Source organism: Neovison vison, chromosome 7 (genome assembly GCF_020171115.1).
Source record: "Neovison vison isolate M4711 chromosome 7, ASM_NN_V1, whole genome shotgun sequence".
Taxonomy (NCBI): Eukaryota; Metazoa; Chordata; class Mammalia; order Carnivora; family Mustelidae; genus Neogale; species Neogale vison.
The window spans coordinates 47,389,976-47,416,791 of NC_058097.1; the positions used below are offsets into that span (position 1 = coordinate 47,389,976).

General features: G+C 41.9%; 1 protein-coding gene across 1 annotated transcript in view; it reads right to left on the minus strand.

Annotated features, from left to right (window-relative positions):
* The window catches only part of LOC122911702 (zinc finger protein 91-like), a 48,382-nt gene extending 21,924 nt beyond the window's left edge, over positions 1 to 26,458 (minus strand). Inside the window, 4 exon segments of the mRNA XM_044256670.1 lie at positions 12,252 to 12,381; positions 12,696 to 14,062; positions 15,050 to 15,056; positions 25,919 to 26,458. Coding sequence (XP_044112605.1) covers positions 12,252 to 12,381; positions 12,696 to 14,062; positions 15,050 to 15,056; positions 25,919 to 26,427 — 2,013 coding nt within the window. The 5' untranslated portion in view covers positions 26,428 to 26,458.
* Positions 26,459 to 26,816: the final 358 nt, after the last annotated feature.

A 26,816-nucleotide genomic window follows, 5' to 3' on the forward strand; every position in this document is an offset into this window, starting at 1 on the left:
GTTTCTCCCTTACTCATTTCTTGTGTTAATGGCTGGCTATAACTGGAGCCAACTGGGGTTAGTCTAACTTGAGACAGAGACTTTAAGGAATATTCCCAATCAGCTGTCGAAACTTCCTTTGTTTTGGGGAAGTTCCTTGCCCTCTCTGGCCCGATGTGGACTGCCTAGCCCCCTCCCCCTTGCTGGCGGGAAATCATGGTGTCTGCTCCTCTGTTGGAGTTGATAAGCTCTAAAACCGGGAATCCTTTCTCTGCCTTCTGGCAGCATTTTGTTTCTTCTCTCTCCTCCTTCTCATGTTTCTGCACAAACATGCGTGCAGCCTGCATGACTAGCCTCTAGATCATGCACCACGGCTCCTTCTCTCTTCACTGTCAAGGAGCAAGAAGAGCAGCCCCTGGACCTAACACCCCCCCACTCCAGATCCTCCCACCCATGTCTCAGGTAAACATTCAAAGTGGAGTGGGCCCAGGTGGAACGTAAATCAGTATTTTAACTAAGTTAAGTTTGTTGTTTTAATTAAGATATACATGTCTTTTAAGTTATCAGCAGTAAATGTGAAACTTCAGAGTTTACTTAATGTCAAGTAAGCTCGTGTTATTTCTTAAAATTTGTTAGCAAAGAAATGACTAAACTGATGGTTAATTGTCTGTCTCAAAGTTTTAATGGGTAGTTGCTGCGATAGCTTTCAAAGTCTTTGCTAACCTGAAACGTTAAACCAAATGGGATAAAATGCTAGACGCTGGTTGCTGGAACTAGGTTTGAGCTTTTGAAATCTGTTGGTAAACATGTTTTGCGCTTAACTGATTAATAAATTTGCCATCTGAAGAATTCTGTTGTAACAACTCACAATTGGTTAATACTTAGTCTTCACTAGAGATTAAGGTGTTTCTAAGAGTACAAAGTTCTGCTTAGTGTAACTAAGACTGATGGAAATAAGGGAAACAACTCTGTATGTAGGAAAGTAAAAGATATGTAAGAAAGATTTAAGAAATGGGAGTACATTTTGTTGAAAGCAAAAAAAAAAGGTAATTTTGTCCTAAGTGAAATGGTTGTTTAAAAAAAATGGCTTGGGGGTGCCTCGGTGGCTCAGTGGGTTGGGCCACTGCCTTCGGCTCGGGTCATGATCTCAGGGTCCTGGGATCGAGTCCCGCATCGGGTTCTCTGCTCAGCGGGGAGCCTGCTTCTCTCTCTCTCTCTCTCTCTCTCTCTCTGCCTGCCTCTCTATCTGCTTGTGATCTCTCTCTGTGAAATAAATAAATAAAATCTTTAAAAAAAAATGGCTTGGGACAAAACCTGAATGCAAAGGAAAGTTGTAGAAGGGTTGTGAAGGAAAATCTTCAGAAAAGGAATTTTAGGTATGGTCAGGACAGACTAAGGAAAAAAAAAAAAAGGGAAAAAAGACCAGATGCCTGATCCCATTTAAATAAAAAAGAAAGAAAAACAGCCTCCAAGGTGATTTAGCACTCTTAGACATGCCTCCACATAAATTATACTTCCAAGAGAAAGGGCCATTTGGCCTTGAGAGATTAAGAAAGCAGCCCAACCTTGAGGGACTGCAAAAACACCCTATTACCATCCCCCATTGCCTGTAACCATAGAAACTCACTCTTATTTGTAAAGAGTGAAAGGGGAGACTGATCACCTCCCAGTAGCCAGGGATACCCAAAATGGGAGGGAATCCAACCTGTTTGAATCTGAAGAATGCCTGACTGTGTGAATGTGTCCATATGGCTCCATCACTTCGGCTATGGAGTCTGAGTGGGCTGGACCCTGAGTCTCACGGGACTTCATATGGCATAACGGTCATCTACTCCACGGAGTAGCCTGGTCCGGGGTTTATACGGACAGACCTTAGCTAAGACGCTCCTAAATTCCCATGAGGGATGCGAGCAGGACAGCATCTGAAAGATCCCCCTCCCCCGACATCATTCACGATGGGAGGGAAACCCAGAAAACTCGTACCTTAAGACTGCACACTTAAAAAAAAAAAAAAAAAAAAGTAAAAGACACTGGTATAGAAAAGCTGGTTTTCTCTCTGTTTAAAAGGGCAAAGTTTTCTTAGTTAATTGATCTGTTAAAAAGTGTAAATGGTTTTCTCTTTGCCTGCCCAGAAAATTCAGTTCCTATGTTTTGTTTTATTAAGTGTTTAACATCCCTAATTATATTTAGGCATGTGTTTTAAAACTTTCTAAGGTTTTAGCAATTGTTGACAAGATTTAAACCAACGATAAACTTTGGGTTACATTTGGGAAAATGCTATAACTAATCTAAAGATTCTATGCATTTCCTAAAGTTCTAATATGTTGATAGATCATCACTTGATATTGTGATTATGGAAATGTTACGTGTCACAGAAGTAACCTGATTTTCTTGCCAGTTAAATTGTAAATTCTCATCTCATCAGCTCTTTACCATATCTATTCTGAGTTTTTGTCATTTGTAATTGTTTTAATTATCTTGTAAGATAAATTCTGCCTTAAAGGAAATTCATATGGGAAGAATTTCAGGACAAATACAGGTCTTTGATATGTTAAAAACCTGGGAACTGAAATGGGTAAGAACTTCCAGAAGTAAAAGCTGCATTTGGACTAAACCAGAATTAGCAATATGGGACTAAATGAGCTAAAATATTATAGTGTCATATCAGTTATTTTAGACATTGCTGGTTCTCTAATGTTTGTTCTTTCAGATCAAGAAAACTTTTTTCTTAAGATATCTGTGATGTACAGAAATGGAAAAATATTTATTTGCAAACGAATCAGGGAATTTGATTTTTCTGTCTATCTGAACCCTCTGAAACCAAAAGGTCTCAGTAAGTATTATTCCTCCATGGCAATCAGTCATTTGCATAAATTCAATAAGAATCTATTCTCCATGTAACAGGACAGCATTGGAAACTGGTCATTTTACCAAGGCTTTGACTGGAATGTCATATTTGAAAAGACTCAGATATGACCAAACAGTTTAAAGGAACTAAGGCTGACTTTATGAAACCTGGAGCCGTAAAGTCCTTTGGAACTGTTGGCCTGATACTTTGCTTACAGAATTCCCAGCAGCTTCACCAGGTGAGTAAAGAATGTTACTTCCTGGCAGGCACAGGAACCTCAGGAAGAGGAATTCGCCCAAATCGACAGGTATTGCAGGCATGTCTGATGCCAAGTACATGGCTTGGCTTCTGGCCTGGAGAGGCTACGAAAAGTTCAACCTAGAGATTCCTTATAAGAAATTCCAGCAAAGCAGATTCTAAAAGGTCTATATGGGGGCACCTGGGTGGCTCAGTGGGTTAAGCCGCTGCCTTCGGCTCAGGTCATGATCTCAGGGTCCTGGGATTGAGTCCCGTATCGGGCTCTCTGCTCAGTGGGGAGCCTGCTTCCTCCTCTCTCTGCCTGCCTCTCTGCCTACTTGTGATCTCTCTCTGTCAAATAAATAAATAAAATCTTTAAAAAAATAAAATAAATTAAATTAAAGGTCTATATGATCACACTCACTGTTCTTGCTGAGATTATGTAAATAATTAGGCCAAGTTTGGCCTAAAGTCCTAAAACAATTATTGGACTTGTTTTTCAAATTAATTAGTCCTGATTTGGCTATCTCTGGAAATGAGAGTTATTTTAGAGAGAAAAATTATGTTTTAATAACACGCCTTTATGGATGTTAAATTCTAGATTTGGTTGTCTTTAAATGTTTATTTGCCTAAGCTAGACAACTTGAGGTAAACTTCAGAGGAAGATTTAAAATATTTACAAAATGGGTTAAACTAGACTATGAAGGGGTCTGGGCTAAGACTAGGAAGAAATTAGTAAGCCAAACACATCAGGGCACTCATTTCAGGACACGCAAGCTTAAGGAGCTTATGGGCAAGCAGTTTCAGGTTTCTAAATCATGGCGTATGATTCAGGATGTGGTTGATAGATGTTCTCAATATCAGGCGGTAAATGCGGTAAGAACTAGAATGGGAAGAGGGAAAAGAGAAAGAGGTAAGGAACCAGGAATTTATTGGGAAATGGATTTTACAGAGATGAAACTGGGAAAATATGGACACAAGTAAGTGTTAGTTTTTGTGGATACCTTTTCAGGCTAGTAGAGGCTTTTTCTGCCAAATATGAGATGGCAGGAGTGGTAGCCAAAAGCTACTAGAGGTTTGAATTACCTCTTGCGATTGGGTCAGACAATGGCCCTGCATTTGTGAGTTCAGTCTCACAGGCATTGGAAAAGGCTGTGGGCAATAATTGAAAACTACACTGTGCCTACCAGCCCCAGAGTTCCGGGCAAGTAGAGAGAATGAACTAGACTCTTAAACAGTCTTTGACAAAGCTAATTCTGGAGGCTGGTGGTGGATGGGTGGTTCTCCTCTTTCAACCTCCTCATGGGATGATGTACACCCTATTTAAACAAGTGATCCCATTTGAAATAATGTTTGGGAAACACCCCCACCCGCTCTGCCCTCAGCTACAAGAGGTTGCCCTAACAAAAATGACTGATCACTCTGTACTCCAGTCACAGCAAGCATTACAGTTTGTCTTAAAAAGAACCCATGCAGGGATATGAACTGCCCACACTGAGACAGAGTTGGAGGTGGAACCACATCTTTACCAACCCGGGGACTTGGTTTGTATGCACCACCGCCAAGTGGAAAACTTGTGCCTCGCTGGAAGGGACCTTTACTGTCATCCTGACCACCCCCACAGCAGTGAAAGTAAAAGCCATCCGGGCCTGGATTCATGCGGGTCATGTCAAACGAGATGAGGACGCCAACCAGAGATAGAAGCTGCTGCTGATGGACCCCGCTGATCATGGAGTAAAGCTAAGACTCAAAAAACTATGAGTTCATTGTTGCTCCAATTGTTACCTGTTTTTGTAAGAGCTTCTAAGTCACCTCATAAGACAGAAAAGTATAGGTGGGAAATTAAACAAATGGAAGTAGGAGAAGTGGAAAAGGTTATACAAAGCGGTGAATGGCTAACTCATCAGCTGACTGTGCAATTTAATGTAACCTTATGCCAGTTGGCACCCATTAACCCCTGTTTAGATGCCTTACAGTTCTACATGTGGCCTAACACTGGGCCTTCCCAATGCAGTGGGGGGAAAGGACCTGGGGGCCCACCAGAGTACTATTGTGCACAATAGGGATACTATAAAAGTTTGTTCAACTGGTCTCCATGGACGACTTCACTAAAATCACAAATTGCAGGCCCCTGGTTTTATAATTACTAATGTTACTTCTTGGTCCCTGCATTATAAACGCCCTAATGTCATTTGTACAAAAGAAAATTAGAGCAATAAAAATGTTAGTTGTACATGTTCAATATAACCACTTACAACAGAAGAACATAAAACTGGGTAAAAAGTCAAGGGTTTGACTAATCTCCAAAGAAAAGGGGGGAATGTAAGGGCCTGCTTAGCCAGAGCGAGCCATTTTCTTGTTTATGCAGTAAACTTAGATTGACCCTGCCCCCTCCGCAGAGGAACTTACTTAGAAACAAGTCTGGGAAACCAGAAAAATATGACTGACCAGCCCCTGAAAACAGAGCCCAGAATACAAGGATGAGCCAAGCCTGGTGGAGACATCCAATCAGGAAAGCACCTCCCTAACCACCCAAGAATGTGGGCCCTGACTTTTGGGTGCCAATTCTGACCAGAGTGATAGGCTAGTTCAAATAACTAGTATAGGGTAAATTCTAATTCAATTGGCCACCTGTGTGTGGCCAGGCTCGACCACATGGCTTTTGCTCTATAAAAGTTAGTGCGTCTAGGAGGGGTCACCTCTTTACAAGATATGGCCCTGGCCAGTCAGTTTGATTCTCGATGCTTGGCACAAAATAAAGCTTTGCTTGACCTTCGCTTTGTATCAGTCTTGCTCCTTCTACCATGGACCCAACATGAAATAGGAAAAGGTCTTACTACACTTGTTCTGGTGCCTAAAAAGGAAACCACTTAAAAGTATCAAGTTAAACAAAAATCCAAATGGCTGGGGCGCCTGGGTGACTCAGTGGGTTAAAGCCTCTCCCTTTGGCTCAGGTCATGATCTCAGGGTCTTGGGATCAAGTCCTGCATCGGGCTCTCTGCTCAGCAGGGAGCCTGCTTCCTCCTCTCTCTCTCTGCTTGCCTCTCTGCCTACTTGTGATCTCTGTCTTCCAAATAAATAAATAAAATCTTAAAAAAAAAAAAAAAATCCAAATGGCTGACTTAAAGTTTCAGCGAAACTCCAGTACAAGCTAAGCAACTTTCTTTCCTTCTCTTCTGTAAACCTCCCCTCTTCTCATCTCATCCCCTCATTTCAGGAACCAGATTCCACCCTGACAGCATGGTCAACGGGGCTGGCAGCACAGACACAATTCCTCTGGAAATCGGCCATTATCCAGCATCTCCCTACAAAACCTTGGCCCCTTCCTCTGGGTGGGCTGCAGTTTTCATGGCCCCAACCTGCTGAGGCCTACTTGGCTGGCAAAGCTATGGCTGCCCTTGATCCAAAGCTATGGCTGCCCTTGATCCCAAGCTCTGTCTGCACATCCTGTTCTGGGGCTTGTTAGGTCCCCCCAAAAATGGGTCTCTGATTAAACGAGCGAGATTGATATAAAGCAAAGGTCAAGCAAAGCTTTGTTCCATAACAAACATCAAGAATCAGGCCAAATATTCGGGGACACACCCCTTACAAGAGAAGGCAACCTTTCTCTGTTTCACAGACTAGCTTTTAAGGGCAAAGGCCATGCAGTTGGGCCAGTCCATACACAGGTGGCCAGTGAGACTGTAGCACATAGAGAAAGCTGCACAGACATTCAAGGTGACGAATTGAATGACAATTTACCATAGTGGACATTTGAACCAGCCTATCACCTTGGTCAGAATTCATGCCCAAAAGGTGCTCAAAGGGCAGGGCCCATACTCCTTGGTAATTAGGAAGATAGTATGAATCACCCCACTGATCAGATGTCTCCAACTGGCCTGACCCACCCTGGTATTTGAGCTTTGTTACCTGGGGCTGGTTTCTGGGACTTGTTTTTAAGTAAGTCCCCTGGGGGAAAGGGAGCAGGGACAGTTTAAGGGTTAAACAACAAGGTTATTGTTTAACCTTAATGGAAGCCTCTTGCTAAGTAGGCCCTTACAGGCTGAAGTGAGGAGGTCAGTTCACACAACAGAATGAATGTGAGGAGAGGAAAATTTATTCTCCTCACTCCATTCTCCATTCCTTGGTTTGTCAAATACTTGAAATGAGATAAGACAGATTCATGAGAAAAAAAAAAAAAAATCCTAATTATGAGAGCCTGAAAGACATGAGGCTCAAAGACAGGCAATGGAAGCTCGCATGCCACCGTGACTTAAAAAAAGGAGGGAGTCTGCCTTTGGCTCAGGTCATGATCTCAGGGTCCTGGGATCGAGTCCCACATCAGGCCCTCTGCTCAGCGGGGGGCCTGCTTCTCTCTCTCTCTCTCTCTCTCTCTCTGCCTGCCTCTCTGCCTACTTGTGATCTCTCTCTGTCAAATAAATAAATAAAATCTTTAAAAAAAAAAAGGAGGGAGCGATTTAGAATTGCAAACAGGAGTCATAAACTAACAGAAGAATGGAAAGATGAAATCTACACCGAATAATGCTTTGCCCCTCCTCCCCTAGACAACTCTTGAGGATGTAAAAAGTTAATCTTTGGTGTCAACAGTCTTTCTGATCAAGGTCCTCCATCTAATCGATTCTTGGTATGTATCACAGACAAAGAAGGCAATTTGTACCTCCTATTTCTGCATACTTGGTACTTTTGGCCCCTTCGAGAAGCAGGGCAGAGAGGAGAACCCAGAAGAGCCCGGGGGCAGAAGTTGAGCCTGCTTAGCTCCCTGGGTCAGCCATCTTGGAACACAGGTTTTCCTTATCACTACAGGACAGTTTTCTTCCTCAGTTGACACACGTCCTAGTGATTTACAAGGAAGAAGCTTTCTTATCATATCTATAGCCTAACTTCCAAAGACCCATTAACTCAGTTTCCTGAGGCCCTAACATCACCCTCCCCTCCACAAAATTGAGGGAGGCTGAGGCAGAAGGAAAGGTACGTAAAATTAAATTTCTTCTAAACCTGAAACCAAATCAAAAGGATGTGTGATAGAATACAACAGTCCTCCAGGAAGTTGGTGACTGTCTTCATATCCGTAGCTCACTGGAGGGAAAAACAGCCTTTGCTTGACAATAACCAGGTCCCCATTCTCTTGAGAGTCTTCTTTCACATATGACAGTCCTTCTGGACCCCCGTTTGTCCTCAACTCCCCAGCTCCCAATTATATAATCAGTGACAAGTCAGGAAAATGAGCAGCTCTTTCTGCTTAGGGGTCCTGTCCCGGTGCTTTAAGAAACCACCAATTTTAAACAAAGACATCTCAAGAATTCTTTCTTGGTCATCAGTTCCAGATTCCACCCCACTGAACCTCACCTATATTCCAAAACCCTATCAAGTTCCATATTGCTTATTGGTGAATGGACAGAGTCATGAAAGCCTTTAAGAATGTAGCAACCAGCACTTATCGGCACTTGCTAAATCCTTATCCTAACTATGCAGGCTGTAAGTCAGTCTTCTGGGCTAAAAGTGAGTGTTTTGTTTCTATGTCTCATCTTTTCACCAAGAAACAATTTTCTGTCCTTAAGTTACTTTTCTGTAGCTCCAAGTTTTCTTTGGATTCCACTTCATTTGCACATAGTATAAGTTTCAGCTGGAGAATTTCTATTCTCCACTTATATACAACACCCAGAGGTCATCACGGTGTGCTACTTAACCCATCTCCCATTGCACCCAACCCTCTAACCCACTTCTTATCCAACTACCCTTAGGTTGTTCTCGACAGTTAGGAGTCTGTTCTATGGCGGTCCCTGTGTGGCTCAGTCACTGAGCATCTGCCCTCAGCTCAGGTCATTATCCCAGGGCCCTGGGATCAAGCACCACATTGGGCTTCCTGCTCGGTGGCAAGGCTACTGCTCCCTCTCCCCCTGCTTATGTTCCCTGTCAAATAAAATCAGCTTTTTAAAAAAAGATTTGATTGATTGATTGATTGATTGATTGATTTGACAGGGAGAGACCGCAGGTAGGCAGGGAGGCAGGCAGAGAGAGAAGGGTAAGGAAAAAGCGAAATCCTTCTTGAATATGGTGCTTTCAGTTTGCATTGTAGAGAAATAAGGCATCTGACTGGGAAGATCTCACTGTAAATAATATGGCATGTGATGAAACCAAAGAAATTTGTTACTTGAATTGTATCGTAACCTCATTTTGGTGAGGACTAGTCCTCTTCTGCTTATAAGTCATGGACTCTGAGAGGGTGTGTGATCCTACTTCTGTTTGTGTACCTGAAGTTGTTTTGTGGACAGCAATGGATATCAGTGCTTCTGATCTGCATCCCATCTTGCAACACTTGGGCTGGACTTTTACAGGCAGAAATTCTACCTCTCACTGCTGAACTGCTACTCCAACAAATCCATGCCATGGAAAGAGGCAGAGCCTAGAACTACACTTACTACCATGCTGAAGAAAGAAGGAAGGTACCACACAGCAGTGAAGCAGCTTCCCTGAAGGATCACCCAGCCACACTGGATCTAACCTTGACTGGCGTGATCCACATAAGAAATAAGGGAGCAATCACAGCACATGCCTTGCTGATCTGGCCTAATCCACTGTCCAGAAGGCTTCTTCATCTCAAACATCTATTCTACTGAGTGACATCTTAAAGCTGCCCACATGATTGCATCCTTCAACAACCTCCTCCATGACTTGTCACGGATCTGGGCAGGGATAGTACAGTAATCACTGACTCCAACAGTACTAGTCCTCAGGAAGACGAGGAGGTCGATTAAATCAACAAGATAAAAGAGGACTTCCCTACTCCTGAGAAACCCACGTTTTCCATTTCTTTTCCCCATTACATATATTCATCAGATGACATTCAGCAAGAGCTGCCTGTGCCTTTGCAGTGACTAAAGGGAGCCACCTCCAAATCCCTCCCCACATGGGAAAGAGTTCCTTACATTTCCTTTCAGTAGGTCTTGCATTTCTTTTGAAGGATGGTGCCTTCCTCAAATTTTACTTAGATTCACATCCCACATCATTCATGTTGGAATTAATACCCATCAGCTTTCCATCTGTCTAATCTCAATAAAGCATTTTCTGAGGACACTCTCTCCTCTCTCCATTTGACAGGCAAAGAAAGAATGGTTGTGGTGCCTACGTAGCTGGAAAGAAAAATGAGGATGAATACAACTGGAGATCTGGAGATAACTTCTACATCTAGGGAGTCACTAGGAGAACTCAGGACACTTCTCCTCCTCTACATGTTAATTCTTCATCTTGAATATTTTCTGTCTCTTCCCTGGGCTACTACATGACTCCAATTGGGATAATTTCTCTTTCTTATGGGGTATCTATGACACACACAGCATGGTCATATGCGCATGTGTACCTCATAGACACATCAAAATACCACTCAGTGTAGCACATGGGGCACATGCTTTCATTTGGGGCCATGGTGCAGTGCTAGAGAGTCCCAAGTCTAAGTCCAGGATATGCCATTCCGACTAAAACAGATTTCGGGAAGGCCTGGGGGAGAGGGAGTCTTCGCTGTGGGTCATGGGAGGGAAGGCATTGCAAGAAATAGAGATGGGGGCACCTGGGTGATTCAGTGGGTTAAAGCCTCTGCCTTCAGCTCAAGTCATGATCCCAGGTTCCTGGAATGGAGCCTCGTATCAGGCTCTCTGCTCAGCAGGGAGCCTGCTTCCCTTCCTCTCTCTCACTGCCTCTCTGTCTACTTGTGATCTCTTTGTGTGTGTCAAATAAGTAAATAAAATATTTTTAAAAATCATTTTGAAAGCTCCCTTATTCCTCACCTCTCCCCAACCCCATAGTGTAAAACCAGCCACCCCTCACGACCCTGGTGGGAGCAACTCTCTCTGCCCTCCTCCTGTCCCCATGCTTTAATAAGCCAACATTTTGCACCAAAGATGCCTCAAGCATTTTATTTTTTTTTTTTTGGATCATCAGCTCCAGACCCCACCCCACTGAAGCTCACCTATATTCCAAAACTACGGCAGGCGGAGCCAGAGTGGGGGAGGGTATTGAACATGACACGGAGTACAGACAGAAAGTTCCCACAATGCACTGCAGCAGCTTCCCTGAATGGTCCCCTATCTACAGTGGCACAAATCTTGATTGGGCTTTTATCCCTGGGAGAACAGTGCTTGAGTTCAACCACAGCACACACCTTGCTGATCCTGCCTACCCCAGTGTCCAGAAGGCTTCTTCACTGCCAACAGCTGCTCTACCACGTGACTTTTGAAAGCTATACCCACATGAATGCATCACCAATACCCCTCTTTAGTTTTAGTAAATGGAGAAAAATATTGTTCTGAACACCTATTTCATGGCAACTTACATCAATGCTATAACCCTAAGCAGTATCTCTATTTAGATTTTCTTCATTCATGTTGTGTATTAACAGTTCTCATCTTCCAAGAAAAATCTGGGATGCATGAGTCCCCCCGAGTGCAGCAGGCCATCGAATGCAGTTGACTGAGCAAAAATCAGGCTCACGGATTCATACACCCAGTACAAGTAAGTCAATCTCCAGAAGTGATTTGAGAATAAAATACATTAATATTTGCTGGTCACAAACCTCAAAAAGACTCAATATAACAAAAAGCACATCAAAACTAATTGTACCCTTGTAAAAACTCCGCCACTGAATCTTTCCAACGTATCAGCATATGCATTTTCCAAGTGTTTAACTTGATCTTTTTCCTTGGACTAACGAGTACTGTCTGAAAAGAGGGACAGATACACTCCTTTTACGTGATATCTGTGACATTTATTGACATTAGATGTTCAATCAGAGAGTTTTCTAATTATTTGTAGGATTCAATTTACCTAATTTAGCACTTTGTGTTTGCGAAATTGTAAATTAAAATGACGGTCTTTCCACAATCATCATGTTTCTAGGATTTGAATCTAGTGTGCATTTTGGGACATTGAGTATAGACTGAATTCCAGTTAAAGGTTTCACCACATTCATCAAATTTTACCATGTTGCTCCCATATGGTAACTACGTTGTTGTGAGTTTCAGGGAGAGAGAGGGTGGACTTCTTTAGATGTGTATAGTTATTCTCCAGTTATATCAGATGCAGGGTCTGTGATGTAAGGGTTTTACAGTCCTTACTCCTAGTCTTTACATTTTCAAAGTTTCTTGCCAGTATGACTTCTATGATGGTTACTAAGGTGTAAGCGCCGGTAAAAGGCCTTGCCACATTCTTCACATTTGTAAGGTTTCTCTCCAGTATGAATTCTGTGATGCTTAAGAAGGTTTGAGTGCAATGAAAAGGCCTTGCCACATTCCTTACATTTATAAGGTTTCTCTCCAGTATGAATTCTGTGATGCTGATTGTCGAGGGCAGATGCTCCAGGGGCCCGGAGATCCGTCAACTGCAGAGCTTTGCAAAAAGGCACCTGGCGATTTGCCAGAAGGTGTGTCTAGAGTGACTGATCGTAAACAAGAAGTACTACCTATTGGCTGTTGAACTACTGCTATGCTGTGGGTACTTGTTAACAAGCTTAAGATTGGTAGATGCATATCGCTGTCTATGCTGATTGGCTTAGCTCCCCTATATAAGCGATGGCCAGAGGAAATAAAGGGCTTTTTTTGAAACCCAACCGGATGGAGGGTCGTTATTATCGCTGCTGGACAGTGATAGCTGATCAAGGTGTGAGCGCTTGTTAAAGGCTTTGCCACATTCTTGGCATTGGTAAGATTGACCTCCAGTATGAATTTGGTGATGCCAAGTAAGGTCAAAAGATCAGCTAAAGGCCTTGCCACACTGTTGACATTGGTAAGGTCTCTCTCCAGTATGAATTCAGTGATGTTGGGTAAGGTGTGAAGGCCGGTTAAAGGCCTTGCTGCATTCTTGACATTGGTAAGGCTTCTCTCCAGTATGAATTCGGTGATGTTGAGTAAGAGCTGAAGTTCGGCTAAAGGTCTTACCACATTCCTTACATTTGTAAGGTTTCTCTCCAGTATGAATTCTGTGATGCACAGTAAGCAATGACCTCCAGTGAAAGGCCTTGCCACATTCTTGACATTTGTAAGGTTTCTCTCCAGTATGAAATCTGAGATGATTACTAAGGGTTGAGTGACACTTAAAGGCCTTGTCACATTCTTGACATTTGTAAAGTTTCTCTCCAGTATGAACTCTGTGATGTCGAGTAAGTCGTGAGCGCTTGTTAAAGGCCTTGCCACATTTCTTACATTTGTAGGGTTCCTCTCCAGTATGAATTCTGTGATGTCGAATGAGGTGTGCCTGCTGGTTAAAGGACCTACCACATTCCATACATTTGTAGGGCTTCTCTCCAGTATGAATTCTGTGATGTTGATCAAGGTGTGAGCGCTCCTTAAAGGACTTGCCACATTCTTGACATTTGTAAGGCTTCTCTCCGGTATGAATTCTCTGATGTTGAGTAAGGTGTGCATGCTGGTTAAAGGACCTACCACATTCCTTACATTTGTAAGGTTTCTCTCCAGTATGAATTCTGTGATGTCGAGCAAGGTATGCCTGCTGGTTAAAGGACCTACCACATTCCTTACATTTGTAGGGCTTCTCTCCAGTATGAATTCTGTGATGTTGATCAAGGTATGAGCGCTCGTTAAAGGCCTTGCCACATTCTTGACATTTGTAAGGCTTCTCTCCAGTATGAATTTTGTGATGTCGAGTAAGGTGTGCCTTCTGGTTAAAGGACCTACCACATTCCTTACATTTGTAAGGCTTCTCTCCGGTATGAATTCTGTGATGTCGAGTAAGGTATGCCTGCCGGTTAAAGGACCTACCACATTCCTTACATTTGTAAGGTTTCTCTCCAGTATGAATTCTGTCATGTTGAATAAGTGTTGAGTGAATTTTAAAAACTTTGCCACATTCTTTACATTTGTAGAGTTTCTTTCCAGTATGGATTTGCCTATGTTTCCTTAGGGATGAGCAGTACTTAAAGGTTTTACCACATTCTTCACATTTGTATGATTTTAATTCAGTATTCATTTGCTGATGCTGAGATCGGGTTGAGTGTGAGTCAAAGACTTTACCACGTCCCTTAAAAATGCGTGTTTTCTCTCCACTAGAGATTATCTTGTTTCTACTTAGTCTTGATGACTGACTAAATGTGGGACCACGTTTAGCATATCTGAATGGGTTTTTGGCCTCATGAATTCTCTGCTCATCACCAATACTGGAGGACTGCTGAGGACCATTCTCACACTGACTGGATTCATCAGGATTTTCTCCCAAATGGATACTCTCATGTGTAATAAGGCTAGACCTCTGATGAAAGACTTCCCTACATTTATAACATTCATACTGGTTCTCTGAAAACTGAGTCCTCACACGTCTCTGAACACTACGGCCCTGGTTAAGTGTTTTCTCAGATTCAGGGCACTGAGAAATGCTGAATCCATTGGAAGGGCTCTGGTCATTCTGGAGGGTTGACTCCTCAGTGAAGCTTCTCTCGTATGGATCCCGCTTAGCACTTTGTTCTTCATTATTCAATCTCTGATTTTCAGAAGTATCTGATGGGGTCAATCCAATCCCGTTTTGAAAATGGTTCCAATCATTATTTTCAGCATGGACTAGATAACTTTCCAGATTGTCCAAACTGTCTTTCCACAAAGAGCTATGTTTGAATACTTGATGGGAGCTTTTGCTGACAGAAACACACTGCTTTGTGGAAGCAGCTGACTTAAAAAGGGAGGTTTTCCACGATGTTTTATACCCTTCACTATTCGGGTCATTTTGAGTCTTATTAGATGCTGTTGCCTCAGATGGGATCTGTCCTTCATGGTATCTCTGATGCCCTTGCCTCTCCCTATCACCGTCCCAGACTGTCATTAAGTATACATTTTCAAGAGCACTATTTTTGTATCTACCCATTGTCATTTTTTGGAAAGAAGCTTCTACATTCGGCTTTTGCAGGAAGTTCTGAGTGTCGTGTGAAGATATGGCTGAAAGATATCAAATAAGGGAAAAGTAAACTCACTGCACTTACTACTTTTAGATGAATATACTGATGATTTGTAACAAACAAGCTTCAAGTCAGTCAGAGAGTGTCAAAAAGATGGCAGGGAAGGAATCATCAGAGTTTCCTTCCTCCATGGACACCTTAACTTTGAACACATACTGACCACATACCCTAATAGATAATTCTGTGATATTGTCATGTTGTAGCACAAATCCCTTCCTGAATCTCAAATAATCTGGAAAAGTGCCACATGAGCATAAAATTAGAAGGATGGCTATTTAAACATAAAACTGAAGTGAACCAAATAGAAAGAAAAAAAAAATCCAACATACTCAATAGGTAAAAATTGTAAACTTCTCCTCTATGATCAGAAACGAGGTAATGAAGTAACCCCACCACTGCCTTCAACATGGTACTAGACATTCTAGTCAGAACAGCTGGGGAAGAAAAAACACATAAAAGTAATCCAAACTAAAAAAAGAAAAAGTAAAATTATCTGTGTTTACAGATGACATAATCTATAAAAGACCCTAAAGAATCCTAATTTAATATTTCAATTTTTTTTCTATTATTTGTATTGTTTATTTCTGCTAAATATTATCTAAAACACTACATATTCAAACTTTTTTTATGCAATACATGGCTGAGTTTTAAAAAAAAAAAAAGCCGGAAGGGCACCTGGGTGGCTCGGTGGATTAAGCCTCTGCCTCCAGCTCAGGTCATGATCTCAGGGTCCTGGGATCGAGTCACACATTTGGCTCTCTGCTTGGCAGAGCCTGTTTCCTCCTCTCCTCTCTCTGTCTACCTCTCTGCCTACTTGTCATCTCTGTCTATCAAATAAATAAATAAATAAAGGCTTTTAAAATAGAGAGAGAGCTGGAATAAAAAACCTAACTTTCCACGAGAAACTAGGAAAGGAAAAAATTTAAATGAAATGTCGTAGTACAAGAAGTAACGAAGATAAATCTCAAGTAAGTAAAATGGAGACCAGAATTTTAACAGAACACTAAATGGACTATCCAGTTTACCCGAAATACTAAAACTGGCTGTGCTTTAACTGGGTCAGCATTTATAAACTACCAAATCAGATAACTTAGGAATAAAAACAATAACAACAAAAATAGATAATTCCTAAAATTGCACACGTCACTAACACTGAATTATCTACCCTCTACCAAATAAATGGGAACTCTTCTACACCAGAAACAGGAATTTGAGTTATATTTGGAAACAAAACTCTCCCAGCACAGAAAAGCCCAAGTCTTAGGAATGTTACAACATTTGAAAAAGTCACTGAGTTCCCTAAATCAAGTCTTGTGCTAGAGGATTCTTCTCTCTTTTGCTCAGATTCATTATTTTCCTTTTTTGTGTCCTTGAGGTCAGAAAGTCCTTCCTCTGTTTCCTCCAGCTGGCTGTTTATTGCATCAATCCTCTTTTCAATCTCATTTATTGCATTGTTAATCTCATTGATTTTTAAAAATTTATTTATTTGAGGGGTGCCTGGGTGGCTCAGTGCATTAAAAGCTCTGCCTTTGGCTCAGGTCATGTTCCCAGAGTCTTGGGATCAAGCCCCACATTGGGCTCTCTGCTCAGAGGGGAGTCGGCTTCCTCCTCTCTCTCTTCCTGCCTCTCGGCTACTTGTGATCTCTGTCTGTCAAATGAATAAATAAAATCTTTAAAAAATTTATTTATTTGAGAGAAAAACAGAGAGAAAGAGCATGAGTGGGAGCTACGGAGGGAGAGGGAGAATATCAAGTAGACAGCACACTGAATGTCAACCCTGACCTGGGGCTGGATGCTAGGATCCTGAAATCCCTACTTAAGCTTAAACCAAGAATCTGACATAATTGCGATACCCCTGTACTCCTTTTTTTTCCCCTTTTAACTCTTGTCTCTGTGGTAAATTTCTCAGCACTTTTTTCTCAAACCTGTGCGTATCTCTGTGATTGTTGCCTTTAATTCTACATTAGGTATGTTACTGATAACTGATTCCCTTAGATCTCTTACCATGGCTGTATTTTTTTGTTTCTATTAGGATAAATTCTTCCATCGTGGCATTTTGTCTAAGTCTGCCTTCCTCTCTGTGTTAGAAAAGCCAGTGATTTGTCCTGCTACATCCTTCTAGTCAGTGGTCCACAGATGCTCTTGTTGCCTTCTTTAGACAGTATTTGGTCCCGGGTCTGAATGTGGTCAGTTTTAACTAGGTGAGCTCTGGTCTGCTTGTGAAATGAGACCTGAAATCACTTTCACCAGAATGGAGGTTGTGCAGAACTCTCTGCTCAGGAGATATGGTGTGGGCAGGGGCCCACCTTTCTGGGCCTGAGGTAAGCTAGACTGAGAAGGTCAGTCCAACCAGAGCACAGGGGCCTGGGGCTTAGGAAGCAAGCCCAACAGCCAATGTCCTCACTGACGAGGACACTGGGACACTGGGACACTGCTCTACATTTATGCTACAGGGCAGGAGAGGGAAATGGTGCCATCTAACTCCTGTGTTTTTAGACACATATCCCACTGAATGTGTCCTCACAGGGAAACACTCCTAGACTAGTGAATACTCTTCCCACTGTGTCCCCCAGTCATTCTGATCACTGTCTGCAGGTTGTCTGTACCCAGGTTGCTTGCCTTCCTTCTCTCCGGGAGTAGCACAGCACCTTCTTGGCTCTATCCCAGCCAAGCCTGCTGACCTTTAAAACTCTAGGCTTTAACACCTGCTAGTTCCAAGAATTCATGAAATTCAACCCCTCTTGTTTTGCACACCAGAGGCTTTGGAGAAACATTCTCCTTGCGCGTTCCCTCTGTCATGTCACTTTCTCCACAACCAGGGAACCCTGCCTTCCATAGCACTATAATTCTTCCCCCTTCTCTTTTCCCCAACCATGTCTCCAAACTTTCTGCCATCTATGATGTGGCCTCTTTACTCTTTTAACTTGGGGAGTATGATCTGTCAGTCTTCATGGCCATTTCTGGAGTACTGAGGGTGATTTGGTACTTATCTAATTGTGCTCCTGAGATGTGATGAGTCTAGCGTCCTCCAATTCCAAGGCCATTTTCCTCTCCTGGAAATCCTTGTTGTTAGAAACCTGTGAAAAGGGGTGCCTGGGTAGGTTAGTGGGGTAAAGCCTCTGCCTTTGGCTCAGGTCATGATCCCAGGATCCTGGGATTGAGCACTGCCTCAGGCTTTCTGCTCAGTAGGGAGCCAGCTCCCCCCTCTCTCTGCCTGCCTCTCTGCCTACTTGTGATCTCTGTCTGCAAAATAAATAAATAAGATATTTGAAAAAATAAATATTCCCTGTGAAAACTAAAAAAAATTACAACACTAGAGAATACAAACTCAACACATAAAAAATTTGTTGTTTCTACATAAAAAAGAATTCCAAAAGTTAAGACATAATACATTTAGAGGGTCTTCCCCCAAATAAAATGCTTATAATTCAACATAATGATATCAAATCTGGAACAATGAAAACTATGAATAGTGTGCAGGAATTTAAAGAAGAAATAAGTGGGAACACATCAATGTTCTTTCACTCAAATACTTAAGACTATTGACCTATCAATAAAACTTCAACTGACTGGGACGCCTGGGTGGCTCAGCTGGTTAGGCGGCTGCCTTTGGCTCAGGTCATGATCCCAGCATCCTGGGCTCAAGTCCCACATCAGGCTTCTTGCTCAGCAGGGAGCCTGCTTCTCCCCCTGTCTCTGCCTGCCTCTCTGTCTGCCTGTGCTCACTCTCTCTGACAAATAAATAAATAAATAAATAAAATCTTTTTAAAATAATTGACCTACAGATTTAATGTACTCTCTATCAAATTCCCAATGCTCTTTTTGCAGAAAGAACAAAATGTACCCTAATTTTACATGGATGTCACAGGATAACACATACCCAGAATAATCTGGAAAATGAACAGCACACATCGTGATTTAAGGCATACTGCAAAGTCACAGTTACCAAAATAATATACTACAGACATAAAGATAAGCATAGAATAAGGGAAGAGTATAGGTGATCTAGACATATATTTTCTCCAATGTTAACTGTGTATGACAATCAACTGAGACCTTGTTAAAATTCATATTCTGATTTTGATTTCTGGGTTGGGTCTAAGTTTCTATATTTCTCACAGGTGTGCAACTGATGCCCACATTTTCAATTCCAAGGTTCTAAATTCCATAAATGAATAAATGATGGATGGATGAATGAACAAATGAATGAATGAATAAAATAAAAATTAAAAATAAAATAAAAATCATGGATGGGGCTGCATCAGTTGCTCAGTTGGGAAAGCATCTATTTTGGCTCAGGTCATGATCTCAGGGTTTTGGGACTGAGCCCCACAGCAGGCTTTGTGCCTCTCTAGAGATACACGAAGGATGGAGATAAATCAAAGGAGTAGTTAGGTCTAAAATCATGGCAATGGGAATCCATCACAAGAAACTACTTGTGTACATGTTCCACTGAAAAATAAATCATAGATTTTACACGTCAGTACCAATCATGACAGTCCTGCACGGAGAACCATCTCCCCTCCTGCTAACAGTAGAATGATGTGACTGGCATCCACACAATGGAACAGGATAGGTCTATTCTAATGAATGATGCACAGTAACATGCAGGAAAACCAACCAATTCACAAAGACAGAGAAAGAAAAAAAAAAAAAAGCCAAATATAAGAGTCCCCATTGCCTGATGATATTTCTACAAAGTTAAAAAGGGAGCACAGCAATCCCTTGCCTTAGATGCTGAAACAGTGCTGAGCTTAGGGGAAAAGTTTCTGAGACCTCTAAAAGATTTAAGAGGACAATATTGTGTTTCATTACCTCGATGGCTTATACAGATGAGAAAAGTTTGTGAAATTCCATCCATGAAGCTCTTCACTTATGATCTGCACATATGACTCTACTTTCCTTTTTTTAAAAGATTTTATTTATTTGACAGACCGAGATCACAAGGAGGCAGGGATGCAGGAAGAGAGAGGGGGGAAGCAGGCTCCCCATCAAGCAGAGAACCCAGTGTGGGGCTTGATCCCAGGACCCCAAAACCATGACCTGGGCTAAAGGCAGAGGCTTAACCCACTGAGCCACCCAGGTGCCCAAATAAATAATTAAAAAAAAAACTTAAATTAAAAAATAGACACAGGGGCACCTGGGTGGCTCAGTGGGTTAAGCCTCTGCCTTCAGCTCAGGTCATAATCTCAGGGTCCTGGGATCAAGCCCGACGTCGGGCTCTCTGTTAAGTGGGAGCCTGCTTCCCTCCCCTTGCCCCCCCTCTGCCTACTTTTTATCTCTCTGTCAAATAAGGAAATAAAATTGTTAATAAAAAAGAAGAAACAAAAGCCTCATCATCAAAAACCTAGATATAAGTATTAGCAACATACATATACTAACAAACTGAAATTAAAATAGGAAGGAATTTCACACTGTGACTAGATTTTAAAAGCATGCTTTAAAAAAATGCATGCTTAACCCTGACAGCATGATGATCATGGCTGGCAGCACAGACACAATTCCTCTGGAAATCGGCCATTATCCCATGTTTCCCTACAAACCCCCAGACCCTTTCTGTGAGTGAGCTGCAGGTTTGAAGGCCCTGACCTGCTGAAGCCTCCTTGGATGGCAAAGCAATGAAGCTACAACTGCCCTTGATCCCCAGTTCTGTCTGCACGTTCTGATTTGGGTTTGAAGTGTGGAGGTCAGTTCACACAACAGAATGAAGGTGAGGAGAGGAAAATTTGTTCTCCTCACTCCATTCTCCATTCCTTGGTTTGTTGAATACTTAAAATGAGGTAAGACAGATTCATGAGAAAAAAAAAAAAATTCCTAATTATTAGTGCCTAAAAGACATGAGGCTCAAAGACAGGCAATGGAAGCTTGCATGCCACCGTGACTTAAAAAAGGAGGGAGGGATTTAGAATTGCAAACAGGAGTCATAAACTAACAGGAGAATGGAAAGATGAAATCTACACCGAATAATGCTTTGCCCCTCCTCCCCTAGACAACTCTTGAGGATGTAAAAAGTTAATCTTTGGTGTCAACAGTCTTTCTGATCAAGGTCCTCCATCTAATCGATTCTTGGTATGTATCACAGACAAAGAAGGCAATTTGTACCTCCTATTTCTGCATACTTGGTACTTTTGGCCCCTTCGAGAAGCAGGGCAGAGAGGAGAACCCAGAAGAGCCCAGGGGCAGAAGTTGAGCCTGCTTAGCTCCCTGGGTCAGCCATCTTGGAACACAGGTTTTCCTTATCACTACAGGACAGTTTTCTTCCTCAGTTGACACACGTCCTAGTGATTTACAAGGAAGAAGCTTTCTTATCATATCTATAGCCTAACTTCCAAAGACCCATTAACTCAGTTTCCTGAGGCCCTAACATCACCCTCCCCTCCACAAAATTGAGGGAGGCTGAGGCAGAAGGAAAGGTACATAAAATTAAATTTCTTCTAAACCTGAAACCAAATCAAAAGGATGTGTGATAGAATACAACAGTCCTCCAGGAAGTTGGTGACTGTCTTCATATCCGTAGCTCACTGGAGGGAAAAACAGCCTTTGCTTGACAATAACCAGGTCCCCATTCTCTTGAGAGTCTTCTTTCACATATGACAGTCCTTCTGGACCCCCGTTTGTCCTCAACTCCCCAGCTCCCAATTATATAATCAGTGACAAGTCAGGAAAATGAGCAGCTCTTTCTGCTTAGGGGTCCTGTCCCGGTGCTTTAAGAAACCACCAATTTTAAACAAAGACATCTCAAGAATTCTTTCTTGGTCATCAGTTCCAGATTCCACCCCACTGAACCTCACCTATATTCCAAAACCCTATCAAGTTCCATATTGCTTATTGGTGAATGGACAGAGTCATGAAAGCCTTTAAGAATGTAGCAACCAGCACTTATCGGCACTTGCTAAATCCTTATCCTAACTATGCAGGCTGTAAGTCAGTCTTCTGGGCTAAAAGTGAGTGTTTTGTTTCTATGTCTCATCTTTTCACCAAGAAACAATTTTCTGTCCTTAAGTTACTTTTCTGTAGCTCCAAGTTTTCTTTGGATTCCACTTCATTTGCACATAGTATAAGTTTCAGCTGGAGAATTTCTATTCTCCACTTATATACAACACCCAGCGGTCATCATGGTGTGCTACTTAACCCATCACCCACTGCACCCAACCCTCTAACCCACTTCTTATCCAACTACCCTTAGGTTGTTCTTGACAGTTAAAAGAGTCTGTTCTGTAAGGGCACCTGTGTGGCTCAGTCATTGAGCATCTGCCCTCAGCTCAGGTCATGATCCCAGGGTCCTAGGATCAAGACCAACATTGGGATCCTTGCTAAGTGGAAAGCATACTGCTCCCTCTCCCCCTGCTTGCGTTTCCTGACAAATAAAATCTTTTTAAGATTTTATTTATTTATCTGACAGAGAGACATCACAAGTAGGCAGGTAGGCAGGCAGAGAGAGAAGGGGAGAAAAAAAGCAAAATTCTTCTTGAATATGGTGATTTCAGTTTGCAGCGTAGAGAAATAAGGCATCTGACTGGGAAGATCTCATGGAAAATAACATGGCATGTGATGAAACCAAAGAAATTTGTTACTTGAATTGTATTGAAATTCATTTTGGTGAGGACTAGTCCTCTTCTGGTTATAAGTCACAGATTCTGAGAGGGCATGTGGTTCTGCTTCTTTTTGCGGGCTCCCTGCCAAGCATAGAGCCCAATGCGGTGCTTGATCCCAGAACCCTGAGACCATGACCTGGGCCAAAGGCAGAGGCTTTAACCCACTGAGCCACACAAGTGCCCTTCTACCGTGTGACATCTTAAAGCTGCCCACATGATTGCATTCTCCAACAACCTCCTCCATCCCTTGTCATGGATCTAGGCAGGGATAGTACAGTAATCACTGACATCCAACAGGATTAGTCCTCAGGAAGACACAGGAGGTTGATCAAATCATAAGGATAAAGCAGGACCTCCCCACTCCTGAAAAACACACATTTGCCATTTCCTTTTCCAATTACATATATTCATCATATGACATTCAGCAAGAGCTGCCTGTGCCTTTGCAATGACTAAAGGGAGCCACCTCCGGGTCTGTCCCCACGTGGGAAAGATTTCCTCACATTTCCTTTCAATAGGTCTTGTCTTTCTCTCAAAGGATGGTGCCTTCCTCAAATTTTACTTAGATTCACATCCTACATCATTCATGTTGGAATTAATACTGATCGGCTTTCCATCTGTCTAATCTCAATGAAGCCTTTTCTGAGGACACTCTCTCCATTTGACAGGCAAAAAGGAATGGTTGTGGTGCCTATGTAGCTGGAAAGAAAAATGAGGGCAAATACAACTGGAGATCTGGAGATAACTTCTACTACATCTAGGGAGTCCCTAGGGAACTTCTGGACTCTTCTCCTCCTCTACATGCTAATTATTCATCTTGAATATTTTCTCTCTCTTCCCTGGGCTACCATCTCTCTCCTATTGGGATAGATTTCTCTTTCTTATGGGGTATCTATGACACACACAGCATGGTCATATGCACATGTGTACCTCATAGACACATCAAAATACCACTCAGTGTAGCACATGGGGCACATGCTTTCATTTGGGGCCATGGTGCAGTGCTAGAGAGTCCCAAGTCTAAGTCCAGAATATACCATTCCGACTAAAACAGATTTCGGGAAGGCCTGGGGGAGGGGGAGTCTTCTCTGTGGGTCATGGGAGGGAAGGCATTGCAAGAAATAGAGATGGGGTTGCCTGGGTTATTCAGTGGGTTAAAGCCTCTCCCTTTAGCTCAAGTCATGATCCCAGGGTCCTGGAATGGAGCCTTGCATCAGGCTTTCTGCTCAGCAGGGAGCCTGCTTCCCTTCCTCCTTCTCACTGCCTCCCTCTCTGCCTACTTGTGATCTCTGTCAAATAAATAAATAAAATATTTTTTTTAAATCTTAAAAAAAGAAAAAGAAAAGAAATAGAGATAGTGGCTCACAAGCATGGAGTGCAGATGTCATATGAGATGTTCCACTAATTTGTCACTCTGAAGCATGCTGACTGGGGAATGCACTCATGAGAAGGGTTCCTGTCAGAGCAAGGTCCCTGCAAAATTGCTGGCTACAAAAAATCAATGCCAAGTAACAGCATCATGGAGTACATGAGCTAAAACACCAAAAATACCCATATGTCACGTGCTTCAGTAATACACCCACAGTACTATCATCGTATTCACAGAGAGAAAATCATAGGATAGAGTAGGGGAAAAACAATCACATATCCCTTAAACCTTCAGAGCACTGGGAAAACGGATTTCTAAGTAAATTGTTTTACTCCAGTACCAAACAGGTGATTGATTCCATCATTCACCTGCAACCTTGAATGAGATAGATTAACACTATAGGTAGGATAACACCTTATTCATGACACACCCATATCAACACATGAAAAACCACTAGGTTTTATTAATGAAAATATATTAAGTTCACACAGACACTAAGTTATGCATTTCAAATCCAGTCTATCGTCACTGTTCAAAATACAGAATACACGTGTGCAAAACCGTTCAAGTGTTGTTGGAAGGATGTGGAGTACCTATTTCCCAAAATTTCAGGACTGAGGTACATTCCTAAGAAATGGGTATGTTTAGTGGTATGGCACTGTAGGGAAGAGTTAGCTACCCTACTTCAGTCATCTGTCAGGATTTCCTCATTTAACCACATCAAGTCATACTCTAATGATTTTGCTTACAAAGACGCATCGGTAGCATACTGCCTGCCACTTCCTTTTTCTTAAAGAACAATTAGTAAAACTTATTTCTAATATTGAGGAAGTTCTTTACTTTAAAACATGGAGCAGTATGTGTTCTGAACACCTACTTCATAGTAACATACATCAATGTTGTAACCATAAGCATCTCCACTGTGATTTTCCTCATATGTTTTATATTATATGGTCTTACATCTTCTGTGGAAAATTGGGCATGTGTGCGTCCCACTTAATGTTGCAGGGCATCTAGTATCTTTAATGGAGCAACAATCAGCCACATGGTCTTCCTGACTCAGTAGGGATAAAGGGATTTTCGGTAGAGATTTCAGAGTAAAATAAAATTGTTTGTCACAAATCTCAAATAAGGTCAATGTAAAAAATGTTAAAAAATATATTGAAATTAAACACATGTAAAAGCCTATCTATTAAATCTGTTGAAACAGAATAGTATATACCTTTTCTGAGTGTTTGATTTTTCCTTGTAATAACTATTTTCTTTTTTTTTTTTAAGATTTGATTTATTTGACAGACAGATCACAAGAAGGCAGAGAGGCAGGCAGAGAGAGAGGAGGAAGCAGGCTCCCTGCTGAGCAGAGAGCCCCATGTGGGGCTCGATCCCAGAACCCTGGGATCATGACCTAAGCCAAAGACAGAGACTTTAATTCACTGAGCCACCCAGGTGCCGCTGTAATAACTATTTTCAGAGTAATGTCTGAATTGAGTTCCTTCATTCATTACATTTATTGGCACCTGAGTTAAATTAGAAAGTCATCTAAATATTTATGTCTTTAAATTTACTTTATTTAATGCACTCTCCGGTGTTTGCTCCAGTGTGTATTAAAATGAAGGTCTTTCCACATTCTTTAGTTCCAAGGGTTTGAATCTAGTAAGCATTTTGTGATATTGAGTAAATACTGAATTCCAGAAAAGGCATGTCTTGTCCACTTTCTTTACATTTTAGAGTTCTTCTGCTACATGGTAACTATGACTTGAAATAAGTTGGGAGTTCCAGTGAGAGGTCAGGCACATTCTGTGTACAGTTACTCTCCTATATAAAATCTCTGACATGAAGTCAATGAAGAAAAGGCCATAGATGTTTTCACACATACATTATGGCTGTAGATTACTCTCCACTTATGAATTTGGCAATGTCGAGTAAGGTTTGAGGGCTACATAAAGTTCTTGCCACATTCTTCACATTCATAAGGTTTCTCTCCAGTATGAATTCGGTGATGTGCAGTAAGTCTTGAGCTGTCATGAAAGGCCTTGCCACATTTGTTACATTGGTAAGGCTTCTCTCCAGGGTGAATTCGGTGATGTTTAGTAAGGGATGTGACCCACATAAAGGTCTTTCCACAGTCATTACATTTGTAAGGTTTTTCTCCAGTGTGAATTCGGTGATGTTTAATAATATCTGAAGGCATCTTAAAGGCCTTGCCACACTGTTTACATTTGTAAGGATTCTCCCCAGAATGAACTCGGTGATGCTGAAGAAGCCCTGAAGCCCTCTGCTTAAAGGCCTTGTCACATTCTTGACATTGGTAAGGTTTCTCTCCAGTATGAATTCTGTAATGTTGGGTAAGCACTGAGCTCTGGTTAAAGGTCTTGCCACATTCATGACATTGGTAAGGTTTCTGTCCCATATGAAGTCTGTGATGTTGAATAAGGTCTGCAGGGCACATAAAGACCTTGCCACACTCTTGACATTGGTAAGGTTTCTCTCCAGTATGAACTCGGTGATGTTGAGTAAGCTCAGAAGGCCACATAAAGGCCTTTATGGCTGAGAAGGAGTCATCAGGACTTCGTTTTTCCATGGACACACAACATGGCACACAACGTACTAAGCAGAGTCTAATATATAATTCTGCGGTATGGTCATGGTGTAGCACCAATCAATTTCCTGTATCTCTAACATTCAGGAAAAGGGTCACATGAGCTCAAAATTAGCAGAACGGTGGATATTGAAACAGAAAGCTGAAATGAACCAACTCTAGTACAGTAAAAATAGGAATGTATCAACCACAGGAAGAGTTGTTTGCCAGAAACGATTAACAACATTGACAGCCCGTGA